The sequence below is a fragment of the Phocoena phocoena genome, chromosome 1 (assembly GCF_963924675.1).
Source record: "Phocoena phocoena chromosome 1, mPhoPho1.1, whole genome shotgun sequence".
Classification (NCBI taxonomy): Eukaryota; Metazoa; Chordata; class Mammalia; order Artiodactyla; family Phocoenidae; genus Phocoena; species Phocoena phocoena.
In genome coordinates, this window is record NC_089219.1 from 21,255,909 (window position 1) to 21,279,327 (window position 23,419).

Sequence of the window (23,419 nt, forward strand, 5' to 3'; positions counted from 1 at the left end):
GTTCCTGAACCTATCACTGTGGAAAGGACAGTGAACTTACACATGGTCTGATTTGGGCTGGGCAGATAATGAAATGAAAATCAAGGTGCCATTAGGAATGAGGGAGGGTGAGGGAAAGAAAGAACAGAGTGTAGGAATGGAAGTGACTTGTTCTCTCCTTCTCCCATGTAAGACTTGTTTCTGCCACTTCATACCTTCTGCTTTCCATGGATTCTGTTTCCTCTTAATTCTAGATTTGCCATGACTTCTCTCCGCACATGCTTTCAACTTCAGCATCTGTCATTAACTGCCTCACTTCTCCATGTCTCTCAATTCAAATCCCCAAGCTTAACTTACCTCACTATACCAGGCTCCACCTACTTGGAAATAAGCTGCAGAAGATCTAAATATAAGATTTATTTTGTATACTGCTCTGCCCCCAGCATCTGAACAGTACCTGGCATGCAGTAAGTGCTCGATGAATTAAATATGTGCCAAATGAATGGAAGATCAGCCTTCTAGCTAATCGGCTGCCTTTCAGTCAGTTGCTCCTCTGCCGGATTTTCTGTGGCTGAGGGGGTGTCCCTTGAAGGGACTGTTGACATGTCCCCTCTAGTGGTAGGAGCAGAAATTTGTTTGGATATAACTTCTACTACTATTATCTGAACTTCAGTTTACTTTTCTGCAAAATAGGATCAATGAAATCTGCCCTTTATGGCTCAGAGGGGTTCAGTATCAAGTGAGATCATGAATATGAAGGTACTTTATATATTGTAAAATGCCAGGCAGTTTAATTCAATCCTGGTCACTCACATACGCCTGGAAAACACTGATGACGGAAAGGCTGTTTTACCTGTTCACTTCCACTTCCTGATGTTGAGTGATCCAGGAGAACCTCTAATTGACTCTCTTCTTGTCCCTCTCCATTTGCTCCCCCAGGGTCACTCAGGATGTGTCAACTGTCTGGAGTGGAATGAGAAAGGAGAGTAAGTATGAGCTCCGACACCTAGGGGGTGCTGGAGAATGGTATGGGGAGGTTGGGAGAAGGGGACTTTCCTTCCTCTTTGTAGATCTAAGGAAAAGAGTGGACCCAAGAGTGGAGACTGCTGCTCTGTGCTATGTACTTAAGTTTAGTTCATCATTATCAATACACAGTTAAACAATGAATCCCAGATAGATGGAAAGTTGAATGACCTTCCAAACCCTGTTTTTTTGATAAGCTATTGCATTTAAGGAATGATGAGAAATTCTCAGGACAAAATAGAAGAGAATCAATCACTGTTTACAAGATAACCTTATATTCTGTGACATCTACTGTTCTTCAAGTTCTGTGTAGCCTAAGTCCTTATCAACTGGGAAACATGGGATAGAGGAAGTGGGGGCAGGAACTTGAGGAGAGGTCAGAACTGTTCTTTCTCTCTACTTGCAGCTTGCTGGCCTCTGGTTCTGATGACCAGCACACGATTGTGTGGGACCCGCTGCACCATAAGAAGCTGCTTTCCATGCACACAGGACACACTGCAAATATCTTTTCTGTCAAGGTGAGCAGGATAAGCCACAAAGCAAGTGAATGGTGTGACTGGGCTGTGCACATGGTTGTGTTTGCATGTGTGTGTCCCATGTATACCCTGGGGTCACAGACATCTTTGTGATCTGAGCATCTGCTGGTGATTCCTGAAATTCCGTCTCTTTTCCATGCTCTGCTTCTTCTTTTAGAGCCAAGAGGCCAGCTCCAAATAAATTTATACTTATGTGAGTGGTGATGATGGGAGGTATGGTTCTGAGCATGAACTTCAGTAGCAGGCAGACCTGTGTTTGACTCCCTCATATGCTCCTTGGAAGCTGTGTGAACTGGGAAAATCAGCTGACCCTTCTGGGCCTGTTTACCCATCTGTAAAAAGGAAGTAGCTAAGGAAAATCCCCCACGTTAATGAATAAATGAGTAAATAAATAATTTAACTAAAAAAGGAAGTAGCAATCCACAGCGCTGATATTACAGTTCAATGAGATGATTGATTTAAAAAGCACCTGTCACAGGTGATTTTAGCTGTTCTACTTTTCATAGGAAATGAGTCTCTGATTGTTGGTCGAGGGGAGTTGAGCTGAGAAGAGGGGAGGCAGGGGACTTAAAGGACTTCAGACCTCTGAAGACCTGTTACGTGGAAGTGACATGAAACTTGTGCCTCTCGGTCCCAGAGAACAGACCTAGGAGTAGTGACTGTTAAGTTTTCAGAAGCCAGTGTAGGCCTGATGAAGGAAAGGATTGTCTAATGCTTAGAGATATTTGAAAAAGGTAAAATGGGCCTTCTGAGGATGTAGTAAATGTCCTAACACTGAGGTATTCCTCACTGGGCACTTTCATCTGCTAGGTTGAAGGCTGAAGGAAATGGCCTTTAAGTCTTTCCAGCTCTGAAATTCTGTAATGGATGTATGTGAGAGTGAGGCTGTCCTTTGGAAAGCCTCACTAATCTAAGAAATGTTTTCCTAATTAATATCAAGATGAATTACAAGATACCTGAAGAAGAAGATAGATTCAAGAGCTCAAAACCAACTTATTTCACTAATCAGAGCTTCTTTCCTAAGCTCGATGATTCTCATCTCCTGTTCCAGGGGCCAATCCTAGATGAATTTCTGTGATTTGAGAGACAGAACAATGCTGATTCACCTCTTGCATGATGAACAGAGACTGCTTTCCTCCCCTGAAAAGTGTTAGGTCCAGTTTAAATCTGTGGGGTCAGATCTGGGGAAGGGACCTAAGCTATCAGTTTGGCATCATAGAACACAAAATGTTGAGTTCAGAGACCAGAATTGGACAATGACCTTGATACTCCCTAATAGTAAGACCTTGGGCAAGGCACTTATATTCACAGACTCTCAGCCTCCTCTTCTGTTATAAAAAGGTATAGAAAAGGGTTCCTCTCTCTTCTGGTGATAAAACACCACAGATCTATTTATTTAACCCACGAGCTCCCCCTGGTGGCGTCTATAGTGTGGAACGAGTATGGCAGTGGCCACAAGCTCTTCCCAAGGGTTCTCCTGTTTATTTCTATTGCGCGTGGGGTATATGTTGTCTCCAGCCAGGATTAAAGACTACTAGTTGTTCCTAAAAATGATCAAATTCCATCTGTTTCATCTAGCCCTTATGCTGGTGAGCTATTAGAGAAGTGCATGTGGAAAGAGTGAATTGTTAAAGTCAAGTGGGGCTTTAGCTACTTAAATGCAGGAAAATGTCAACACCCTCTCCCTCACCACCCCCAGACCCCAGCACCCATTCAGCCTTGTTGTGGGCTGGGAGAAACTTTTCAACTAAGAAAAAAAGATAATTCAATCTTTCAAACTTAAGAAAGAAGAGAATAACTCAACTAACACCACACCCGAATATTTTTCTTCCTCAACACTAGGTGATAGAACTGTATATGTTTTAAAAATTATTAATCAAAATTATGTTTGTGGCTATTTTGACCTTGCCATATGTGATCTGGAATATTTTGTTCTCAACTTCATCAGAATGATGGGGTTGTCCTTTTGAATAATGGCCACATAAAGATGTATTCTTTTGATGCTCAGCCCTTCCCCAAGTTCTGACTTTTGAGCCATTTCCAGCACTTGCCATTATAAGGAGTGCTACTTGGAGCATTTCTGCATAGGTCCCTTTTTTCTTTTAGAATTACTACTCAGAAGTGGAAGTTTTAGGTCAAAAGATAGAAATAGTTTTTATGTTTCTTACCTATTGCCAGATTGTTCTCCAGAAATATTGGAACCAATTTAAAACACCCACTCCCTTATAACACTGAAAGTCCTTTTCATTTCAAGACTAATTTATTACTTAACCCCCAGGTTATTAAATAGCCATCATGAGGCATATAGGAGTCAGACAGACTTGAGTTTGAATTGACAGTCCTCCTGAATGCTAGTACCAAACCTCAATTTTTAATAGGGTTATTGTAAGTATTAATAAGATAAATTACCTGCTCAATGTCTAGCACATGGTAAATGCTTAGTAAGTGGTAACAGCTATGATTATCATCCATTCAGCTCTTACCTGGGGAAGAATCAGAGGAAGAGAGTTCCTTAGGTAGTCCAGCTTGGCATAGGTCAGGACCACTCTGGCAAAATAAAGGTGTACATCCTGATTTTGACCTCTAGGCCTACAGGCTGATGCTCGAGATCCAAAGTTTTCTTGGTGGATTGTCTTGGATGGGCTCGTTTTCTTATCTGATATGGAGAGGGGAAAAAGGTGCTACATCCAGGCTAGTCTCCTTCCGTGGCCTAGCCCCACCACCTGCCAACCTCTTCTTCAATCTCTCCCAAGCAGTTCCTGCCTCACGCTGGGGACCGCATCTTGATCACAGGGGCAGCTGACTCCAAGGTGCATGTCCACGACCTGACAGTAAAGGAGACGATCCACATGTTTGGAGACCACACAAACCGGGTGAAACGCATCGCCACGGCGCCCATGTGGCCCAACACATTCTGGAGCGCTGCTGAGGATGGGCTTATCCGGTGAGGGCCTGAGGCAGGGAGTGGGGCCCGTGCCTCCCCGGCTCCCACTCCATGTCGGTTCCCCCATCCTATCTACCCTACTGCTTCCTTCCACAGGCCTGGCTCCTTCCCTCCAACAGACTTACAGCCTCATTTGTCTGCCCAGCACAGTTATCAGTGAACAAACTCCACTGATTTACTTACCCTATTCTTCACCTTCCCCACTTCTTACCCTCTCCTGAGCAACATTCAAGCCCACTGGCTTTCTCACCATCTCAGATGCACCATCTGCCTCCTCTGGGCTTTCATACTTGCTGTTCCCTCTAACTGGTTTTCTCAGTCCCAGCTCTTTCTCAACTCTTTCTTACCCTAAGGAGACAGCTTAAGAGTCACCTCCCGAGAAGCACCTTCTCTGACCATCCTATCTAAAATAGATCCCCCACCATTGTTCTTTGTCTCCGTGCCCTAATTGTATCCTCTATAACTCTAATCACCCTCTATAGTTCTTTTATTTTATTTACTTGATGGTTTACTTTTTTGTCTGTGTCCCTCACTGAGTAGTAAACTCCCTCAGCATTTTGTCTGTCTTGTCCATGTCTTTCTTGTCCTTGGTTGTGTTCCTAGAGCCCAGCATAATACCTGGCACATAGAGGCACTTGATACATTTCCCTTGAACAGTCGCTCAATGGGCATATTCCTGGGAGGGGGATAGCCAGCCAGAAGTGGTTAAGTGGACTCTCCCCCTTTTCACTGGCCTATATCGTCACACCTTTGCCCCTACTTCCCTTCTTCTTAAAATGGTCTCATTGCCTTTCTTTAGCTCCTTTCTTCACATATAACCTTAGAACTTTTTCCTTATCTCCACAATCTGCTTTAATATCCTTCCTTGAGATGCTATGGGACTTTGTGCCCTCTTCCCTGTTACAGAGGAAGAGGGGTGTCTAAGTCATACATGAACTAGAACTCAGATCAAGTCAAGTCCTCCCTCTGTCACTCAGTGTCTGGGGCAAATCACTTCACCCCCCGGACCTCAGTTTCCTCATCTATAAAATGGGAATTATCATAATATCTCTTTTGTCGGCCTGAGCATTAAAGTTGAGATAGTGCCCGTAAACCTTTAGCCACAGTACTTAGCAGACACAATGCACTTGGTCGGTGGCGGGTCCAACTCTCTGTTGCGCTGGTTGACCCTGACTGACTAGACTGTGCCAGGGCAGCAGGTAGGGGCTAAGCACCTAGGGCATGGGGCAGGAGCCTAAGCACTTAGGGGCAGGCACAGCCAGGGGAGGAGTCCTAGCAGAAGGTGAACACAAGCTGGCCTTCCAGAATAGACAGGATTTGGATGGGCAAGGAAAAGCAGAGTGGACTCCCCAGCTTGAGCAGTCTGTGAAGGCATGGGTAAACGTGCCACATACAGGACACAGTTCTGAGGCTGTAACTGACCCACACTTAGAAAACTGAGTAGCAAGGTTGGAGAGGTATATGAAATCATGTCTTGAAAACCAGACTGAGTAGTTTGATAGAAGTAAACTCATGCTAAAAGTATTGAGGAATCTCTGCAATTTTTTGAGCAAGAAAGTGATGCAACAAAAACAATATTTTAGGAAGAGCAATCTGGTGAGGATGGCTTAGAAAGATAAGTGAACAATGAAGAAATTATTGGAGATGTTTAGGTGGAGGTGGGTGAGCACATGAATGATGCCCTCGCCATTCTCTGCATGTGCCTGTGTCCCAGCATCAAAGCCGTTCCCCAGTAGGAGTGTGCTGACGCTGGGTGGATGTTTTGGCCTGACCTTTACCACCCGGATGGGACTTGGGCTTGTCCTGGCAGTTGCTGTTTCTAGGTAGCTCTTAGATGATCTCCAGATTTTCTTTTCTGTCACCTCTATACTTCTTTCATCTCCTGCAAGAAACTAGGTTAAGAATAGAATTATTCTTAATCAAGGATCAGAGCAGAGGGGTTAAAATGCAGTCTTTCCAGCTCTGCACTATCTCAGCGCTGCACTTACTGCAGTGTCGTCCAGGCAAGTTATTTAGCTTCTTTGAACTTCTAGTGGTACCTAGGGATGGTGTGAGAATTTAATTAGATAATACATGTATAACACTTGGGAACAATACTGGACACAAAGCAATTTCTCACTAACTGTTAGTAGTCAGTAGTAATAGTACTTAGTAACAATAATATTGATATCTGTTTAAAAAAAAAAGGGGGGGTTAGTAGTATCTACCTTAAAGAGTTATGTTAGAATAAAACAGAATGTGTGTGAAGCCGACTACAAGTGCCTGGCACACAGTGGGCACTCAAGAAATGGGAGTAGTTTTTGACATTCTTATTATTTACAAACAGGTTCAAAGCCACTCCCAATTCCTTTGCATTTGGGCCTTGGCTTCTCCCCTGCCTTCCACCCACGGACACAACCCCCAACCCCCTGTGTCCTCTCTCACAGCCAGTATGACCTTCGGGAGAACAGCAAACACTCGGAGGTGCTGATTGACCTGACAGAGTACTGTGGCCAGCTGGTAGAGGCCAAGTGCCTCACCGTCAACCCCCAGGACAACAACTGCCTGGCAGTGGGGGCCAGCGGGCCCTTTGTGAGGCTCTATGACATTCGCATGATCCATAACCACAGGTATGAATAGCGCGGCCTCCTGTGGGCAAGGGAACCTGGAACCTGCTGCCCCTTTCCCTCATTGCCATGCCCTCTTCTTTTTGAGGTGGGTTGTTTTTGCTTTTTTTTTTACATTTTTTATTTCTTTAATGTATCTATTTTATTTATTTATTTGTGGCTGCATTGGGTCTTCGTTGCTGCGTGTGGGCTTTCTCTAGTTGTGACGAGCGGGGGCTACTCTTCGTTGCGGCACGCGGGCTTATTGCGGTGGCTTCTCTTGTTGCGGAGCACAGGCTCTAGGCATGCGGGCTCAGTAGTTGCGGCTCGCGGGCTCTAGAGCACAGGCTCAGTAGTTGTGGCGCACGGGCTTAGTTGCTTCGTGGCATGTGGGATCTTCCCAGACCAGGGCTCCAACCCATGTCCCCTGCATTGGCAGGCAGATTCTTAACCACTGTGCCACCAGGGAAGCCCTGCGGTGGGTTTTTGTAATTTTGTGATTCTTTTTTAAAAACTTTAATCCATGCTTATTTTGGAAAATATGAAAAGTATATTAAAGAAATTACCCATACTCCATTACCTGAAAGAAATCACTGTATATGGTATTTTCTGCTTGTTCTTTCACTATGAGTGTGTGTACAGAGTTATAATCTTATACATGTAATTCCTTTATTTGTACATATAATTCTACTTTATTCTTTTTTTTTTTTAAACAAAAGTAGAATATACTCAGAATCTCCACAGAAGTCCCAGACCTGAGCGGCTCCGCCAGCCTGGGTTTTCAGTGGACTCCTGGGACAAGTGCAGAAACTTCCGGCCTGCATTACTTTCATTTGTGGATTTGGGTGACCACTATTGCTCTGCACACACTGCATGACTTAGGGCGGGCCTTGAGCTTTTAGCTTCCTCATCTGTAAAATGGGAGTAATAGGGTGGCCATGAACCAAGACAAGTAGGCGGGACCTACTTATAAAGCACTATAATATATGTGTCCACAGCTGTCTAGTTGGTGGACCTTTGGCAGTGCTGAGATAAGGAAGAAAGGTACCTCCTCCTGTATCTCTCCAGGGTATACACTTGGGTTTTTCTCCAGGAAGTGTGGTATGGTCTAGCCAGGAGTACTGTTAGGCCTTATAACCTATATGGTTTGCCTTCCCACCAGAAAGAGCATGAAGCAGAGCCCTTCAGCAGGTGTGCACACCTTCTGTGACCGGCAGAAGCCCCTTCCGGATGGTGCAGCCCAGTATTACGTAGCAGGTAGGGCTCAGCCCAACTCTGGCCCTAAACTCTTGGCAGGGTGCTGATTGTCTGTGGGGCAGTGCAAGGAGGCGGCATGGCATGGTGACCCAGAGCAAGGGGTTTAGAATCAGACAGACCTGGGCTTTGATGACTGTCAGTGACCAGCTATCATATAACCTTTGGTAAATTACTTACCCTTGAGGAGTCTTAATTTCTCTTCTGTAAAATGGGGTTGTAATGACTCAGTGAGATAAAGCATATAACACAGTTGGCCCAGTTCATAGAGTAAGGGCTCAACATTGGGAGGGATTGGAAGCCTCACACTGGGGTAACAGGGCTGTCCCCTGCAGGTCACCTGCCAGTGAAGCTGCCCGACTACAACAACCGTCTGAGAGTGCTGGTCGCCACCTATGTGACCTTCAGCCCCAATGGCACGGAGCTGCTGGTCAACATGGGAGGAGAGCAGGTATGGACGGCAGCCCAACGTGGCTCTGCCCTTCCCCCTCCCACCCTCACATCCAGCAGCCAGGGCTGTGTACCCCACATCCCCTACCATGAGGCAGACAAGAAGCCTCATTGTAAATGACGTTACTGTGAAATGTGGAGGTGCCATGGCATCTTTGGAATTCCCAGAGAGGTGCCCTGGCCTTGAGTGTAAGGTTTAGAACTGACAGACTTGTCTTCAGATGCTGGCCTTTTGTTTACTAGCTGTGTACTGTGACTTTGAACAACTCTCTTCATTTTCCTGAACCTTGGTTTCCTCATCTTCTATTTTCCTAGGAGGAAATCCTGGGGCTCAGAGCATGCAGCCAGGCTGCAGTTTGGGGCCAGCTTTGGGAAGTGTTCTTTGATAACGGCAGGTTGCTAACCCTTCTGTTTACAATCTCTCAGTCAGGATATTTAGTAAGCCTTGCAAAAATTCATTTACTCTACAAAGTCACTGAGTACTTACTCTGGGGGTAGCATTATCATGAACGCGAGGGAAACAAACGTGAAATATGATCCATCCTAGGCTGATGGGAGCGACATGGCAAGTGAAACCGTTGATGACATTTAAAGTCAAGGTGTGATACAAGAGAAATGGGATGGAGACTAGGTGAGCCCCTGAGTTCAGAAGAGGGCTCTGGCTTCAGGTTGCTTAGCTGTCACCTGGCTTAATTAAAGGTAGCATAAAGATGAGTGGCGAGGCAGTCTAGCAGAGTGGTTCGGAGCCAGACAGACTCGGTTTTGGGTCCTGACTGTGCCACCTGCTGCTTTTATGGCCCTGGATAAATTAATTAAACTCTGAGCCTACATTTCTTCATCTGTTCAGGGGTTGATGATAATAGTACCTTTTCATGGGGGCGGGGGGGCGGTTCTAGGATGAAATGAAAAAAAGCCATATAAAACACTTAGCAGAGGTCCTGGAGCAAAGTAAGAATTCAATAAATAGTAAGTAATAATCGCTAATATTTACTGAGGGAAGTAACTAGCAGTGTTACTTTGGGCAAATTGCTTCTCTGCTCTGAGCCTTCAGTTTTCCCATCTATAACATGAGACCTCTGAGGACCTTGTCGACCTAATAAACATGTGATTCGAAGTAATGACAGTATTTCAGGCCATCCGCCCTAAGGGCCAGGAACTGGCGAGATTTTCCTGCCTGAGGTTTGCTCCGTGGAAACACCCCTCGTCCCTCACTGGATGGTTCCCTGCTCAGCACTCAGCTGTGTTCCTGGGAGCCACCCAGGCCTTGCTCACAGTCCAGCCACATTCTTGCCTCACAGTGTCCATTCTTTTCTTGACCCCTGCACTCTAGGTCTATTTGTTTGACCTGACTTACAAGCAGCGGCCGTACACCTTCCTCTTGCCTAGAAAATGCCACTCCTCAGGGGGTAAGTTCTCCCTTCCGGTATCCTTTAGGGCATCTCTGCTGGGGAGCATGAGTGTACAGCGCCTCTGCTGAGAAGCCTGCCACTTACCTTGTGCTGGCTGTGATCCTGCAAAAGGAGTAGATTCTCTGAAATAACACTGTACAGTAAGAAGGAAGGTAATATTAGGTCAGGTCTGTCAAAGGGGTTTGCGTCACAGCCCTTTTCACTTCCCTCCGAAAAAGCAGGTTCTTTCCGTGGCTTGGCTCTTGAGGGCCTGAAGTAATTGTCTTTCCCTTCTCGTCCTGGACCAGTCTCCTCATTGATTTCCTCCTGGGGCCTACAGTTGCTTTAGGCACCTCCTCACCCCCCACTCCATCCCCACCCCCAGCTAATGCCAAGTTGAAGTTGTGTCCCGCTTCAGCCAGCAGAGGGCGCACAGGCTTTTCTTTATGTCCTTGCCTGCTTTCTGGGAATAGACCTACCTTGGGGGGATAGCCCCACAATGGAACCATCAGACCCTGTGGTGGAAGCTGGAGGGCTGCTGAGGAGAAATAAGAACCTCCTCCTAAGCTGTTGCTGTTCCTTTCTGCCCACCCCCTCCCAGAAGTTCAGAATGGCAAGATGTCCACCAATGGTGTGTCCAACGGTGTGTCCAATGGCCTGCACCTTCACAGCAACGGCTTCCGGCTGCCAGAGAGTAGAGGACATGTCAGGTGAGGCCAGCCTGACTTTCCCAACCTTCCCAGCCCCAGTTACACCCCACTGGACTGGAGGGAGGGCATGTCCTGTAAACCTTCCTCCTGACCCCCACCCAGGCATACACCCCAGAGTCAGGGGACTGGGGCAAAGAGGCTTCTGGACTGTGGCTAGTGGTCCCAGTGCCACTTCTTCCTGGTAGGACTCCAGTCATGCTCAATCTGAAGCTCTGGTCCCTTGATACCAGTAGCTGGCGCCAGGACCCAGGGGCTAGCTCATCTTAGCACTGGGCTCCCTCCTATAAAGGGGTCCCACACAGACGGTCCTCCCCCATTATATTTTCTCCATTCATAGCATCTTCTAGCCTCTGTTCACTTCCAGGCCCTGTGCTGGGCTTTGGATACAGACGTGCCCAGATCCTCTAGCCCTTGAGAGAAACGTAATTATCTATAGAGAGATCCACGAGAGGCACTTGGATGGTAACGAGGTTCGGCTCAGCATGGAGGCTGTAGGTGTCAGCTACTTTCATGCCCAGGAGTTTGATTAAGAATTCCATTAAACCTGTCCAGGACAGCTTCATTTCTCCCTGTTTGTTTTTTTTTCCCCCCCACTGGCTCAGAGCATCTGGAATTGTGACCATTACCTATCACAATAACCCAGGCCAAGGATAGGAGTGGTACCCTCTTTTAGATGACAGTGCAGATCCCAGGGACCGGGAAAACCTGAGTGGCCTTCAGGCAGGGCTACAGACTTCCTGAGAGGCTCCTCTGGCCTTCCTTGGTTGGCCTGACTTGGCTCTGTTCCCTCACAGTCCCCAGGTAGAGCTGCCCCCATACCTGGAGCGTGTGAAACAGCAAGCCAATGAGGCTTTTGCCTGCCAGCAGTGGACCCAGGCCATCCAGCTTTACAGCAAGGCCGTGCAGAGGGCCCCTCACAACGCCATGCTCTACGGGAACCGAGCTGCTGCCTACATGAAGCGCAAGTGGTGAGTGGGCCTGATGGGAACGACCTGCTGAGGCATCCATGGAAGGTAGCAGTGACATCCTGCTGCCTCTTAGGGCTTCTTAGGCCCAGGCTTCTCCTCCCCACCTCCAGGTTAGTGGTGGGCAAGTGCCTGACTCATTAGTCAGGAAGCCTCAAACACCAAGAAAGCTCACAGTTAAGTGGAACGTGTTCACAAGTAGCTTCAACATGGTGCTTTGTTAGGAAGTGCTGTGACCACTGGAAGTAGGAATTGGGAGAATGGTTAATCCCCACTCTTGGAGAATTGCGCCTTGAATTGGACTTTGAAGGAGCAGTAGAATCTTGCTAGATGGAAATGAGGCATTTGGTGAATTCAGTTGGTATCTGTTTGAATTCAGTTGGTATCTGTTTGAAATGATTCTGCAGCTCCTTGACCTTGGGGCTTGCTTTCCTATGCTCTTGGACCGTTTGGACCAAACACAAACAAGATCCTAGACATCCAAAGCTGTCTGTGGGTCTTGCTGAGTTGTAGTGGCTGGTGGTAAGGGAGTAGTAGGTCCATCTCCTGAAGAACCCTTTATCTTTGGAGACCACCAGGGCCCCCGGCCCTTCTGCCTGCAGCACCAGCAGGCAGGCAGGCGGGCAGGCAGACCCCATCCCCCAGCCAGGGCCAGGACGGGAGATGGACAAAGCTGGGCCCACAGCCATTTCTGCTCCGTCTGGCATCCCTTGGCTCTGCCCAGACAGACAGGCCAGCTGGTGTGCCATCGTCTGGCTGCAACTAGTCAGGCCAGAGAGGGAAGCTTAAGAAACCCACCCAAGTCGGCAGGGTGGTGGATGGGGGTTCGGAACGATGCTGCCCCCACGGGCCTTAGCTCAGGCATCAGGAGCTTGCCAAGGGCTCAGATGGCAGCCAACCCCAGGAGACAACAGCTTTGGGGCCATCCTGAGGTGTGTTGCCCCTCTTTCCCAGCAGGTGGGTAGAATGCAGTGGTGTTCAATCAGGCTCTAGGCTAAGAGCTGTCTCATTCCTGCATTCTTGCTAAGAGAGACTGATGATTTCCCAATCCGTGGGTACCCTCACCATGTTCTCTGAATTCCTACTATGCACCAAGAACTAGGGACACAAAGTTCTGTCACTCTGAGTTCTTGTGCTCCGGAGTGCTCAGTCTCTGGACAGGGGATAAAGATGTGGACATGCTTCATCACCAAAGAGGCAGGAAGCAGTAAGTCTTTGAATGATCAGGTGAAGTGCTGTGGGCATCAGGAAAAGTTAGGTCACTTTAACTGGGGATCAGGGAAGCACCAGGAAGATGTGATGTCTGAATGGGCTTTCAGTGTCAGCAGGCTTAGAGGGAGACGCAAGGAGGAGGGGACTGTGGGGGAAGGACATTCCCAGGGAGATGAAATGGTGTGAACAAAGGCATGGGGGTGGGGGGCTGACTGAAGAGCTTGTTTGCAGAACAACAAATCCATTTGGCTGGAGCAGAGGGTTCGGGCTGGGACTGGCAGGAGATGAGTCTGTGAGGTAGCCTGGGGCCAGCCTGCGAAGGACTTGGAATGCAGAGCGGTGGCGTTTTGGCCTTGATTCAGTGGACCATGGGCAGCTTCTGAAGAGTTTTGAGCAGGAGAGGGCTGTGCTGAGGGCTGTCTTTTCAGGGAGATTGATCTGGCAGTAAGTCTGGATGGGTGAGCCCTGGGGCCAGTCTGCTCTCTCCCCAGCCCCACATGCCTGCCAGTGACCCCCAGAATGTCACATTCTGTCCCGGGCCAGTCTCCCCAGGGCTGCCATCTGCTCCTGGATGCAGTGGGAGCGGTCACCCTCTGGCACCTGGCTGCTCTCTGGTCTGGCTCTCTCCAGGAGCTCTGAGGGCCACCTTGCAGGCAGTAATTGGCTTTCCAAACAGCGCCTGCTCCTTCGTCACAGCCACCCGTTCTGACGCAGGCCGTGCCATCGAAGCACTCTGTCTCCTACCTGCCCCCACCCTGGCTGAGCTGCTTGCTCCTGGTCTGAGCATGGCCGCTCCAAGGACCAGATGCTTCCTCTGAGCGCTGTAGGAGGAGGGTCAGGAGGATAGCTCCCATGTTGGGCCTGCTCTGGCCTCGTGCAGGGGAGCTGTGAGCTGTGCCTTGGTGTCTGGCCTCGTGCGGGGGAGCTGTGAGCTGTGCCTTGGTGGAGGGAACGTCAGCTCTAGGGAGTGCTGCCTAGCACAGTTGGGTCCTAGGCCCACCTCAACCCAGCAGGAAAACAAAAAACAAAAAAAACCCCACAGCTCCCAAAGGAGAAAGGTGGGTCCTGTGACCCACCTGGCTCTCCAGATAAGAGGTGGGAACTGGTCTGTGGAGCTGGGGGAAGGTGTATTTTCTATTCCGGCACAGGGTGGGAGAAGGAGGGGCTTTTTCTTTGGCCCCTCCCCACCCCCCCAAAACCATTCCCACTTCCCCATATTCCTGCTTTGGGAGTTTGGAGAAGTCAGTGTGGATGATTTGGAGCTCCTGGTGTATGCCCGCCCCCCCACCCCGCCATCAGCTTCCAGAGGACTGACTCTGCCAGACTGTCAGGCCCCATCCTCCAGCCCTGGGAGGTAGAGGCCACAGCTGCTGTGGATCAGTCAGCCAGGACAGAGGGGGGTCTGGCTGAGGGCTTGCTGCCCGCTGGTCAGACCCTGAGTCCCCAGCCTGGCCCTTCTGGCTTCCCCGGAGCACAGAACTGTCCTTGAGGGCCCCCCGCCTTGGACATGGCTTTGAAGGCCAGCCGGGGGGATTTGAGGAGGTGGATAGAGGAAGGGAGAAGGAGAGCTTGGGGAGCCTGAGGCGGGCAAGATGCCAGGCCTTCTGCTGCAGAGCTGCGGGTGCCTGGGGTGAGTGGGTGCGCAGTTGCACGCTGTGTCCAGCAGAGGGCAGCCGGACACTGGTTTTGGCCTCACACCCACCTCCCACCCTCTACCTACCCTGCCAAGACCTCGGGGCTCCTGGCTTACCTCCTTAACGTAGTCTGTCTCCTGGGGAGCAAGGCCTGGGCTGAGCCAGGATTCTCTTCATCCCCAAGTACCCTTGCCCTGAGATCTCTCAACGGTGGGCTGGGGTGGACGCGTGAAGCGCAGGAGACGGAATGGGGACTCCCTGCTTGCCGCGTGGCCCCACCTCCAAGCCTCGTTGCCCTGCCTTCCCAGGGATGGTGACCACTACGATGCTCTGAGGGACTGCCTCAAGGCCATCTCCCTAAACCCATGCCATCTGAAGGCGCACTTCCGCCTGGCCCGATGCCTCTTTGAGCTCAAGTACGTGGCTGAGGCCCTGGAGTGCCTGGATGATTTCAAAGGGAAGTTCCCGGAGCAGGCCCATAGCAGCGCTTGTGACGCACTGGGACGCGACATCACGGCCGCCCTCTTCTCCAAAAATGATGGTGGTGAGTCGGCACTGAGGCGGGGTTGCTGTCACTCTATCTATTTGCGGTGCTACAATGACATTCTGGAGAGGACATAGTTCTGAGATAGGAGAGGCCTAGGCTTACGTACTGGTTGAGAAGCCACATGACTTGGAGACAGTCACTTGGTCTCTCTGAGACAAGGATTAGCAATAACATGTTTAAGGCACCTGGCGTATTCCCCTGGGACTCAGGATAGGGGTCAGCTGAGCCCAGTGTGCCTCGCAGGTCATTCTCTTCTGCTCACAGACAGGGCCTTGGCCATTCCATTGGGATCTGAATTCGGGGTAGCTGGCTGGGGTGCACTTGCTCCAGTTTGCCTGGGTGCAAAAGAAACAGCAGCACAGGGCAGTAGAAATGCCTTGGGCACAGGTGTGGAGCCTCAGTTCCAATCTCAGCTCTGCCATGTGAAACCATGTGACCTTGGGCAAAGCACAGCCTCTCCGAACCTGCTGCCTACCTGCAGAGAGCATTTGAGGCCCTGCCCAGCTCAGCTGGTGGCACTGGAGAGTAAACTAGGTAGTTGTGTGGTCTACAAACATGAGAGGGGAGCTCACTGAGGGCAGACATGGATCTTCCCTGTCTCCTTTGCAGTTTACTAACCACGGGTTGATTCGTTAGTCTGAACAGTGCCTGGCACTGTGCTGGGTCCTGGGAATATATCTGGCACAAGTCAGATGGAATTTCTGTGTTCATGAGTCTGTAGCCTAGTGAAGGAACCAAGCGATGGAGGAATAAAGAATGCCCTGCGGCCCTGCTAGGCTGCAGGTGTGGTGGGGAGGGCTTGATGGCAGCCTGGGGTTCTTGAGGAAGAGACATTCAGGCTGAGACCTTGAGGATGCAGAGGAAGAGTTAACTAGATGCAGAGTGTAGCTGTGGGAGGTGAAGAGTTCGCCCTGAAGCAGGCAGGAACAAGGCACTAAGGAGACAGGCAGGATTTTACCCAAGGCACCTAACCGATTAGTACCTCATTTGGATCCATGATAACTTGTCTGCTAGAGAGGGAGGGCTTGGACCTTACTGCCTTCAGAGCTATGGATCTATTTAGAAAAATCACCCCCTCGAGGCTCTCTTGGCAGTGCTTTACCCTCCCCTCCCTGCCTCTCGCATCCACAGAAACAGACCTTGGGTCTGTGCATCCTTGGGGCTTCCAGACGTTATTCAGGGACCTAAGCCAAGGCCCTCTTGGCATCAGAGGTCTCCTCTTGAACACTCTCAAGGCCAGGATCCAAAGATACTTCTTTCTCATAGTTGTTCCCAGTTTTCCAGGGAAGAGGTAGAGACGGGTAGCCCTACATTGCTTACTGCTTGGACCGAAAACCGGCTCAAGGGTGGGGAAAAGGCGGGGGAGGCGAGAGAGGGACAGGACTCTCACCTTTCCTTGTTCTCTGCCCTCAGACGAGAAGAAGGGAGCTGGTGGTGGTGGCAGCGGCCCCGTCCGCCTCCGCAGCACGAGCCGCAAGGACTCCATCTCAGAGGACGAGATGGTGCTGCGGGAGCGAAGCTACGACTATCAGTTCCGCTACTGTGGCCACTGCAATACCACCACAGACATCAAGGAGGCCAATTTCTTTGGCAGGTCTGAGGCCCTGAAGAGGAGGAGGGCACAGCCCAGTTGGCAGCAGGAGGTTGGGGTGGGGGTGGGGGGCATGGGGACACAATGCTTTCAGAAAAGTCTCACATCCCAGCTCTGCCTTTGTACCCTTGGGCAAATGGCTTCATCTCTGTGGGTCTCAGTTTGTTCACCTCTGAAATGAAACCGGCCCTCCCCACTCAAGGGGCCGTAACAAGGGCTAATGAGGTGACCCAGAAAGCATCCAGTGCAGCACCTGGACTCTTCCTTACCCGCACCTCCTGCTCCCCGTGCGCCCACGTGCCAGAGCTTGGGTTCTGTATCTGGTTGCTTGGAGCCTTGGGCAGGCACCCTCATAGGCTGTCAGTCTTGGCAATCTTTTGTGCCTAGAACTGTGCCCCCAGTACTGAGGGACCTAGCCCATGTCTCAGACACCATCACCCCCAACCCTCCTTTGTAGATGCTGTACTTTCTTTGGGTAGGCGAGATTCACGAATGTGAATTAAGAATCTCCGTCAAGATCCCTTCTAAATGTCGATGGTGTGTCAGGGGCAGACGTGCTGTAGGATTTCAGGGTCTGGATCCAGGAAGGCTAGGACTACTGAGGGAAGGCTTAGGCAGGAGTGTTCCCAGAGACCTAAGAGATGCACCATCTGGTCCTGGCACCCAGGGTGCTTATAATGTACTTTGGGGGAGAGTAAGTAGGAGAGACCTAGGCAGTCCCTGACCCTGAGTTTAAGAGAACAGTTGAACTGTGACACCGCTCTGCAGTGTGGAGAGAATTACCGTGTGCATGGGAGTTCCGAGTCAGGTAAAGACCCCAGAGTTCGGGGGGCCGAGCGGCTCCAGACTTCCCTGCTCTCCCTTTCCCTAAGCCATGCAGCCTCTGCTTGAGGCCACAGGGCAGTACCCCACCTGACCTCCCTGCCCTTTGCCCCCCCGCCAGCAACGCTCAATACATCGTCAGTGGCTCTGATGATGGCTCCTTCTTCATCTGGGAAAAGGAGACCACCAACCTGGTCCGCGTGCTCCAGGGGGACGAGTCCATCGTCAACTGCCTGCAGCCGCACCCCAGCTACTGCTTCTTGGCCACCAGCGGCATCGACCCCGTTGTGCGGCTGTGGAACCCCCGGCCAGAGGTGAGGGTGTGGCAGGGTGGCAGATGCCAGACAGGAAGTTAGGGATGGACCCTACACGAGGCCTCCAGCTGAGCCCATGAGCATTGGGAAGGGCAGTGAGTCACACAGAGGCTAGGAGCTGCTAGGATGAGTGAGCTCTCACCCCAGGGCCCCAGGCTGCATCAGGGTGGGAGCCAGCAAGCTCTGAAAGCTCCACATGAAGTGGGCAGTTCCAGGGGCAAGACTTGTCTCCTGCCTTCCAGAGGCATATCCTCGAGCCAGCTGGCACAGGTGAGGCTCACATATGGGAAACAGCAACCAAGGACTGGGTGCGGGAGGGCAGGGAGGGAACCAGATCAACTCCAACACCACTTCATGAGAACAGTACCTCAGAGGCTCCCTAGGTACCCTGCCCCTCGTATACCACTGCCTTGTGTCCCCCAGAAGCTGTGCGGAGGCCTGTCCCTCAGTCACACGAGAAGTATGTAGGTTTTAGAGTCTGATGGGCCTAAGTTTGAATCCTGGTCCCTCCACTTACTGCCTGAGGGACTCAACCATCTCTGATCCAGGTTTTTACCATCTGTACATTGGAATGGGAATGACATTACCACCTCAGAAGGTTGCTTTGAGGATTAAAGAAGTGATGCCTATCGTGTGTCCGGCCCACAGGGACACTTAGGACGGTGTGGTAGTCAGTGTGGGTAGTCAGGTGGGCTGGCCCCTTGCCCTCTGCCCCACCTCCTCCCCCTTCCCAGCTGGCAAAACAGAAGTCAAGAGCTGTGTCTAATTTTCTATGAATTTTAAAGAGAGAAACCCTATAGGACCCTTCCTTGGGGGGAGAGGAAAAGGAGGATAAAGGAATCCTCTTTGGGAGTGGCAACAAAAGAGTGGGGTGGGGGGAGTTATATCTGTGCTCCCACCTCAGGTATATAGTTTGTGTGCCCAGCATATCCTGGTGTGAATCCTCCCTCATTTATGTCCATGTATGCCACCCCCATATATATAACCCAACGTGGTGTGCTCCCCGTATATGTCTTGATGTGGTATGTCCTCGTCATTTTCCAGCGTGGGGTCTCCAGTGTATACCCTGCTATGTGTATTCCCCCCAGTTTATATCCCAGTGTGTTGTGTCTCCTCCAAGTGTATATTACCACGTGCCCCCCAACCCCAATATGTACAACCCCGTGTGGTGTGTCATCTCCCTCACATACAGCCTGGTGTGTGTGTGTGTGTGTGTGTGTGTGTGTGTGTGCGCGCGCACAGGCCCGTCTGTGTGTATGTTTGTCCCATACATATCCCAGGATGCATTCCCCTCTATGCGTGGACACAACATGGATATACCCATATACATCTCCTGGTATGTACCTACCCTCTCCATACGTATAGCTCAGTCTGTGTGTGTGTCTCCCCTGCACATATATCCCAGTAGTATGTGTGCCTCCCCCCCACAGAGTGAAGACCTCACAGGCCGAGTTGTGGAGGACATGGAGGGTGCTTCCCAGGCCAACCAGCGGCGCATGAATGCGGACCCGTTGGAGGTGATGCTGCTCAACATGGGCTATCGGATCACAGGCCTGAGCAGTGCGGGTGCTGGGGCCTCTGACGATGAGGACAGCTCCGAGGGCCAGGTGCAGTGCCGGCCCAGCTAGGCCCTCCTAGCCCTGTTCCCCAGCCCCTGCTACCGGCTGGGTCCTCCGCCCCTGGGCAGGAGGTCAGGGGGTTCTGTTTTGGTTTGTCTTCCCCTTCCCCCCATTTTTTCCTTTTCCCTGTTTTGTTAGTTTGGCATTGGGGGTGGGGATTGCTACAACTTGCTGGCTTTTGGACTTTTGGGCAATTGCCCCTCGACTGGCCCCAGCCCTGAGCAGAAGAGCAGGAGAAGCCCCTCCATAGGCCCACCACCACCTTGCACTTCCGTGTCCCTGGAGGGCTCCGGCCTGCCTCGAGTGGGGAGGCAAGGGCTCAAGCTGTCTTCAAGGACTGCCCTACCCTTCAGTTGGCAGCAGAAAGGGGAGTGGAATTCCCAGTCCATAAGGGCTAGCCTTGACCTGTTACCATTCTTGCTTCTGGTGGGCAAGGCTAGCTCCCTCCTGGTCTTCAGGGAAGGTTCTGAAAAAGCATAGGGTGCCCCCTTCCTTGCAGAGCCATTCTGTCAGGGTGGAAACAGAAGTAAGGATGGGAGCCCTGGAGGGGCAAGGTCAAGCCACTGCTTACTTGCAGTACAGCGTCCCTGCCCTCCTCCCAGGCACTGGCTCTGGGTCCTGCACCTGCCCTCACTGGCCACCCCTGGAGGCTTAGCCTTTCCCAAGGGCCCTGGCAGTGTGGGGCACCACACCATTCCCCACCCATCTGTGCCAGCCCTTCTGCACTCTGGAGGGCCACTCTTCCTTCGGGCGCTCTTCAGCCTCACTGTGACCTTTCTGCCAGAGCTCCCAGCCAGGCCTCCTCTTGCTGAGATGGCACTCCCTGCTAGGAGCCTTCCAGGCCCTCCGTGCCCTCCCTCCCATCCCACATGCTGAGCCGCCACAAAGACCAAAGAAGTGATGGCTTTTCTCTGTCCCCTGCTGCTCTGGGGGGAGGGGGTGGGTCTCCTGAGCCACTCGGATGGGGAAGTCCCTAACTCAGCCCCCCTCCCTCCTCAGCAGCCTGAGCTTTACACTGGATGCAGCGGTCACCCCACCACTCACCAGACCTCCCTCTTTGCCCCCTTGGCTCTCAGCTCAGGAGCTGCTCCCGTAGTTGGTTCATCCTTCCTCCCCTCTCCCTCTTCACTCCCCTCAGGGCTCACTTGGCTCCAGCTCTCCAGCTGCAGCCTCTGGGGAGAAGCAGCCTCCCTCGCTCCCTCCCTCCCTCCCTCCCTCCACCCTGACTCTGCCAGGTGCCTCCTCTCGGCCAGGCTTCAGAAAAGCCCTGTAGACAGCAGGGCCATGTTAAAAGCTTTTTCACAGTTTTGAGAAGATGAGGGGTGGGAGTGGGGGGTGGTGAGGATAGTGGTGGGGGTCTGGCACCATCTCGTCATTGCTTTAATCCCAGCAACACAGGTGGCAGCCTCTCGCCCTTCCTCTCCCCCCGTCCCTCTTCCCACCCCTCTCTTCTAGCTTGGTAATGAAGTATATTTATTGGTGAAGGAAACAGCTGCTGCTGCTTCTCCTGCTGCTGGGACTTGCTCCCCTGTCTCTTCTCCACGACCTTTCTCCAGCCGGGAGGGGAGAGCGGGAGTACTGGGGCTGGGCCCTGGGGCCCAAGGACTAGCAGGGGCCCCTTTGCTTTCCTGTGTTCGAGCCACCCGCCATTTCCTCTGTCCCTGCCTCCTGCCTGCCCAGCCTGGGCCCTGCCGTGTGGAGAGACACATAAGCCTTACTGTCCTCTGGGGGCAGGAGCCGAGCCTTTTTGTTGCTCCGCTCCCAGGAGAGTGAGGGTGACGCAATTGATTAAAACCATTTTGTTCTAGGTGTGGCTGGTGGCATTTGTGGGGTGCAAATGCGTCTTGGGATCAAAGTGAGAGTATCTCACCTCTGTAGCTCTGTGACTTTGAGTAACCACACCTCTACTGGGTAGAAGAGGGCCTGCCTTGGAGGGTCACCAGCCTAGCAGGGCCAAGTGCAGAGCCCGGCACTGGTGGCTGTGATTTGCAGTAATAATCAGCTTTCACTCTCTGGGCTGTTTTCTCATCTGTAAAATAAGGAGGTTGAAGTCTTAGCGGTTTTTCAAACTTTTAAAATCACAACCCAAACAAGAAATACATATTTCACATTGTGACCCAAGATACCCACGCTAATTTGTATGTATATACTGAACATAAGTTTTACACAGTAATACGCTTGCTACATGCAATGTGTTCTGTTTACCATTCTGTTAAGGAGAAAAGAATGCTGACTATAACCCACTACGTTGATTTCACAACCTGCAGTCTCTTGATGGGCCCTGGATTAGAGGATTTCTTAGACCAGAGGTTCCCAAACTTTCTCAGCTCACTGAACCATTAGTGTCTCAGTAGTTTTTTCAGGGACCCCCTAAGCCAAAAGAAATACCTAACATTTCAATGTGTTAGTTAAGCCCGGATCACTTAAGAAGAATTTATGTCCTACCAAGTTAGTCATTTAAAAAATTAATACATGTAAGTTAGAGGAAACTATCTTTATTTCATTCTTGAAGAAGTACAATAACTAATGGAATCTGTGTGCTGTGGGGTGCTGTAAAGCTTTGTCAGGCTTGCTAATCAGATCGGACCGCACCACCCTCATTTCCTGTCCCACATTGACCTTCATATCACAGCAACCGCTAAAAACCCAGCTTCTCAAAGATGACGTAATCAAAGGAGTGTAGTGCAATCTAATGATAAAACGCTGAACCACCTTGAGCTAGTGGTCCTCTCGGTAGCCAACAGATGCTGAGTAACTCTAAATTTGTAATATCCTACTGTGCTCCTGTGACTGCTGTGGCACCCTAAGGTGCCCTGACGCACAGTTTGGGAACTGTGGTTCAACACTGGGGGAACAACAGTTTCACTGGTGAGATTTTGTGATTATTCTGTTTGTGCATTTGGAGAGAACCAGGCTGAGGCCCGCAGGGTATACCCAGTTTAGCACCGGAGACAGAAAGGGAAGAGGTCCTGTCAGAGCACAAGGGCGATGTTCTGAAGCAGGTGCTTATCATTCCTCTGTGTTCCCAAATCGAAATCTGCAGAAGCTTCTTCAGGACATTTACGGACCAGGCAAGGAAGGGACGACGTACGAGGCCAAGGGAGTAGGGCGTAGTCTCAGGTGCCCTCATGGACCCTGAGTGATTCAGTTAAGCTGCATTGTAGAGGGTGGAGTGGCCCATGGACTCCAGGGGCAGCCAAACTGTGGAGGACTCCTGTGCTTGATGAGGGAGTGTAGGCTTGATCCTGTAAGCAAGGAGGAGCCATTGGAAGACTTTACGAGGGGCTCCATTCCATTTGGAATTGGTACTTTTTTTTTTTCGGTACACGGGCCTCTCACTGTTGTGGTCTCTCCCGTTGCGGAGCACAGGCTCCAGACGCGCAGGCTCAGCGGCCATGGCTCACGGGCCCAGCCGCTCCGCATGTGGGATCTTCCCAGACTGGGGCACGAACCCGTGTCCCCTGCATCAGCAGGGGGACTCTCAACCACTGCGCCACCAGGGAAGCCCTGGAATTGGTACTTTTTTATTAATAGACTATTTTTTTTTTAAGAGCAGTTTTAGGCTTACAGAATATTGAAAAGATAGTACAGGGAGTCCCATATACCCCTCTCTCCCTGGTTTAGTTTCTCCTATTATTAACATCTTGCATTAGTGTGGTACATTTGTTACAATTAATGAACTGATATTGATACATTATTATTAACTAAAGTCCATAGTTTACACCAGGGTTCATTCTTTGTATTGTACAGTTGTATGGGTTTTGACACACGCATAATGTCCTGTACCCACATTGTCAAAAAATAGTTGCACTGCCCTAAAAATCCCCTGTGCTCCACCTATTCAGC

The 23,419-nt window shown here is 50.7% G+C and overlaps 1 protein-coding gene across 3 annotated transcripts in view; it reads left to right on the plus strand.

Annotated features, from left to right (window-relative positions):
- Nucleotides 1–20,350, plus strand: part of WDTC1 (WD and tetratricopeptide repeats 1) — a 70,665-nt gene extending 50,315 nt beyond the window's left edge. The window contains exons 4-16 of one of the 3 annotated variants that reach the window (XM_065877464.1): nt 919–965; nt 1,409–1,520; nt 4,295–4,482; nt 6,909–7,091; nt 8,230–8,324; nt 8,657–8,772; nt 10,102–10,177; nt 10,761–10,869; nt 11,664–11,837; nt 14,989–15,224; nt 16,641–16,821; nt 17,762–17,954; nt 19,385–20,350. In XM_065877464.1, the coding sequence (XP_065733536.1) occupies nt 919–965; nt 1,409–1,520; nt 4,295–4,482; nt 6,909–7,091; nt 8,230–8,324; nt 8,657–8,772; nt 10,102–10,177; nt 10,761–10,869; nt 11,664–11,837; nt 14,989–15,224; nt 16,641–16,821; nt 17,762–17,954; nt 19,385–19,582 (1,908 nt within the window). In that variant the 3' untranslated portion in view covers nt 19,583–20,350. The remainder of the gene's footprint in view (nt 1–918; nt 966–1,408; nt 1,521–4,294; nt 4,483–6,908; nt 7,092–8,229; nt 8,325–8,656; nt 8,773–10,101; nt 10,178–10,760; nt 10,870–11,663; nt 11,838–14,988; nt 15,225–16,640; nt 16,822–17,761; nt 17,955–19,384) is intronic. The other 2 variants (XM_065877474.1, XM_065877485.1) reach the window with 2 other exon arrangements.
- The last annotated feature ends 3,069 nt before the right edge of the window (nt 20,351–23,419 follow it).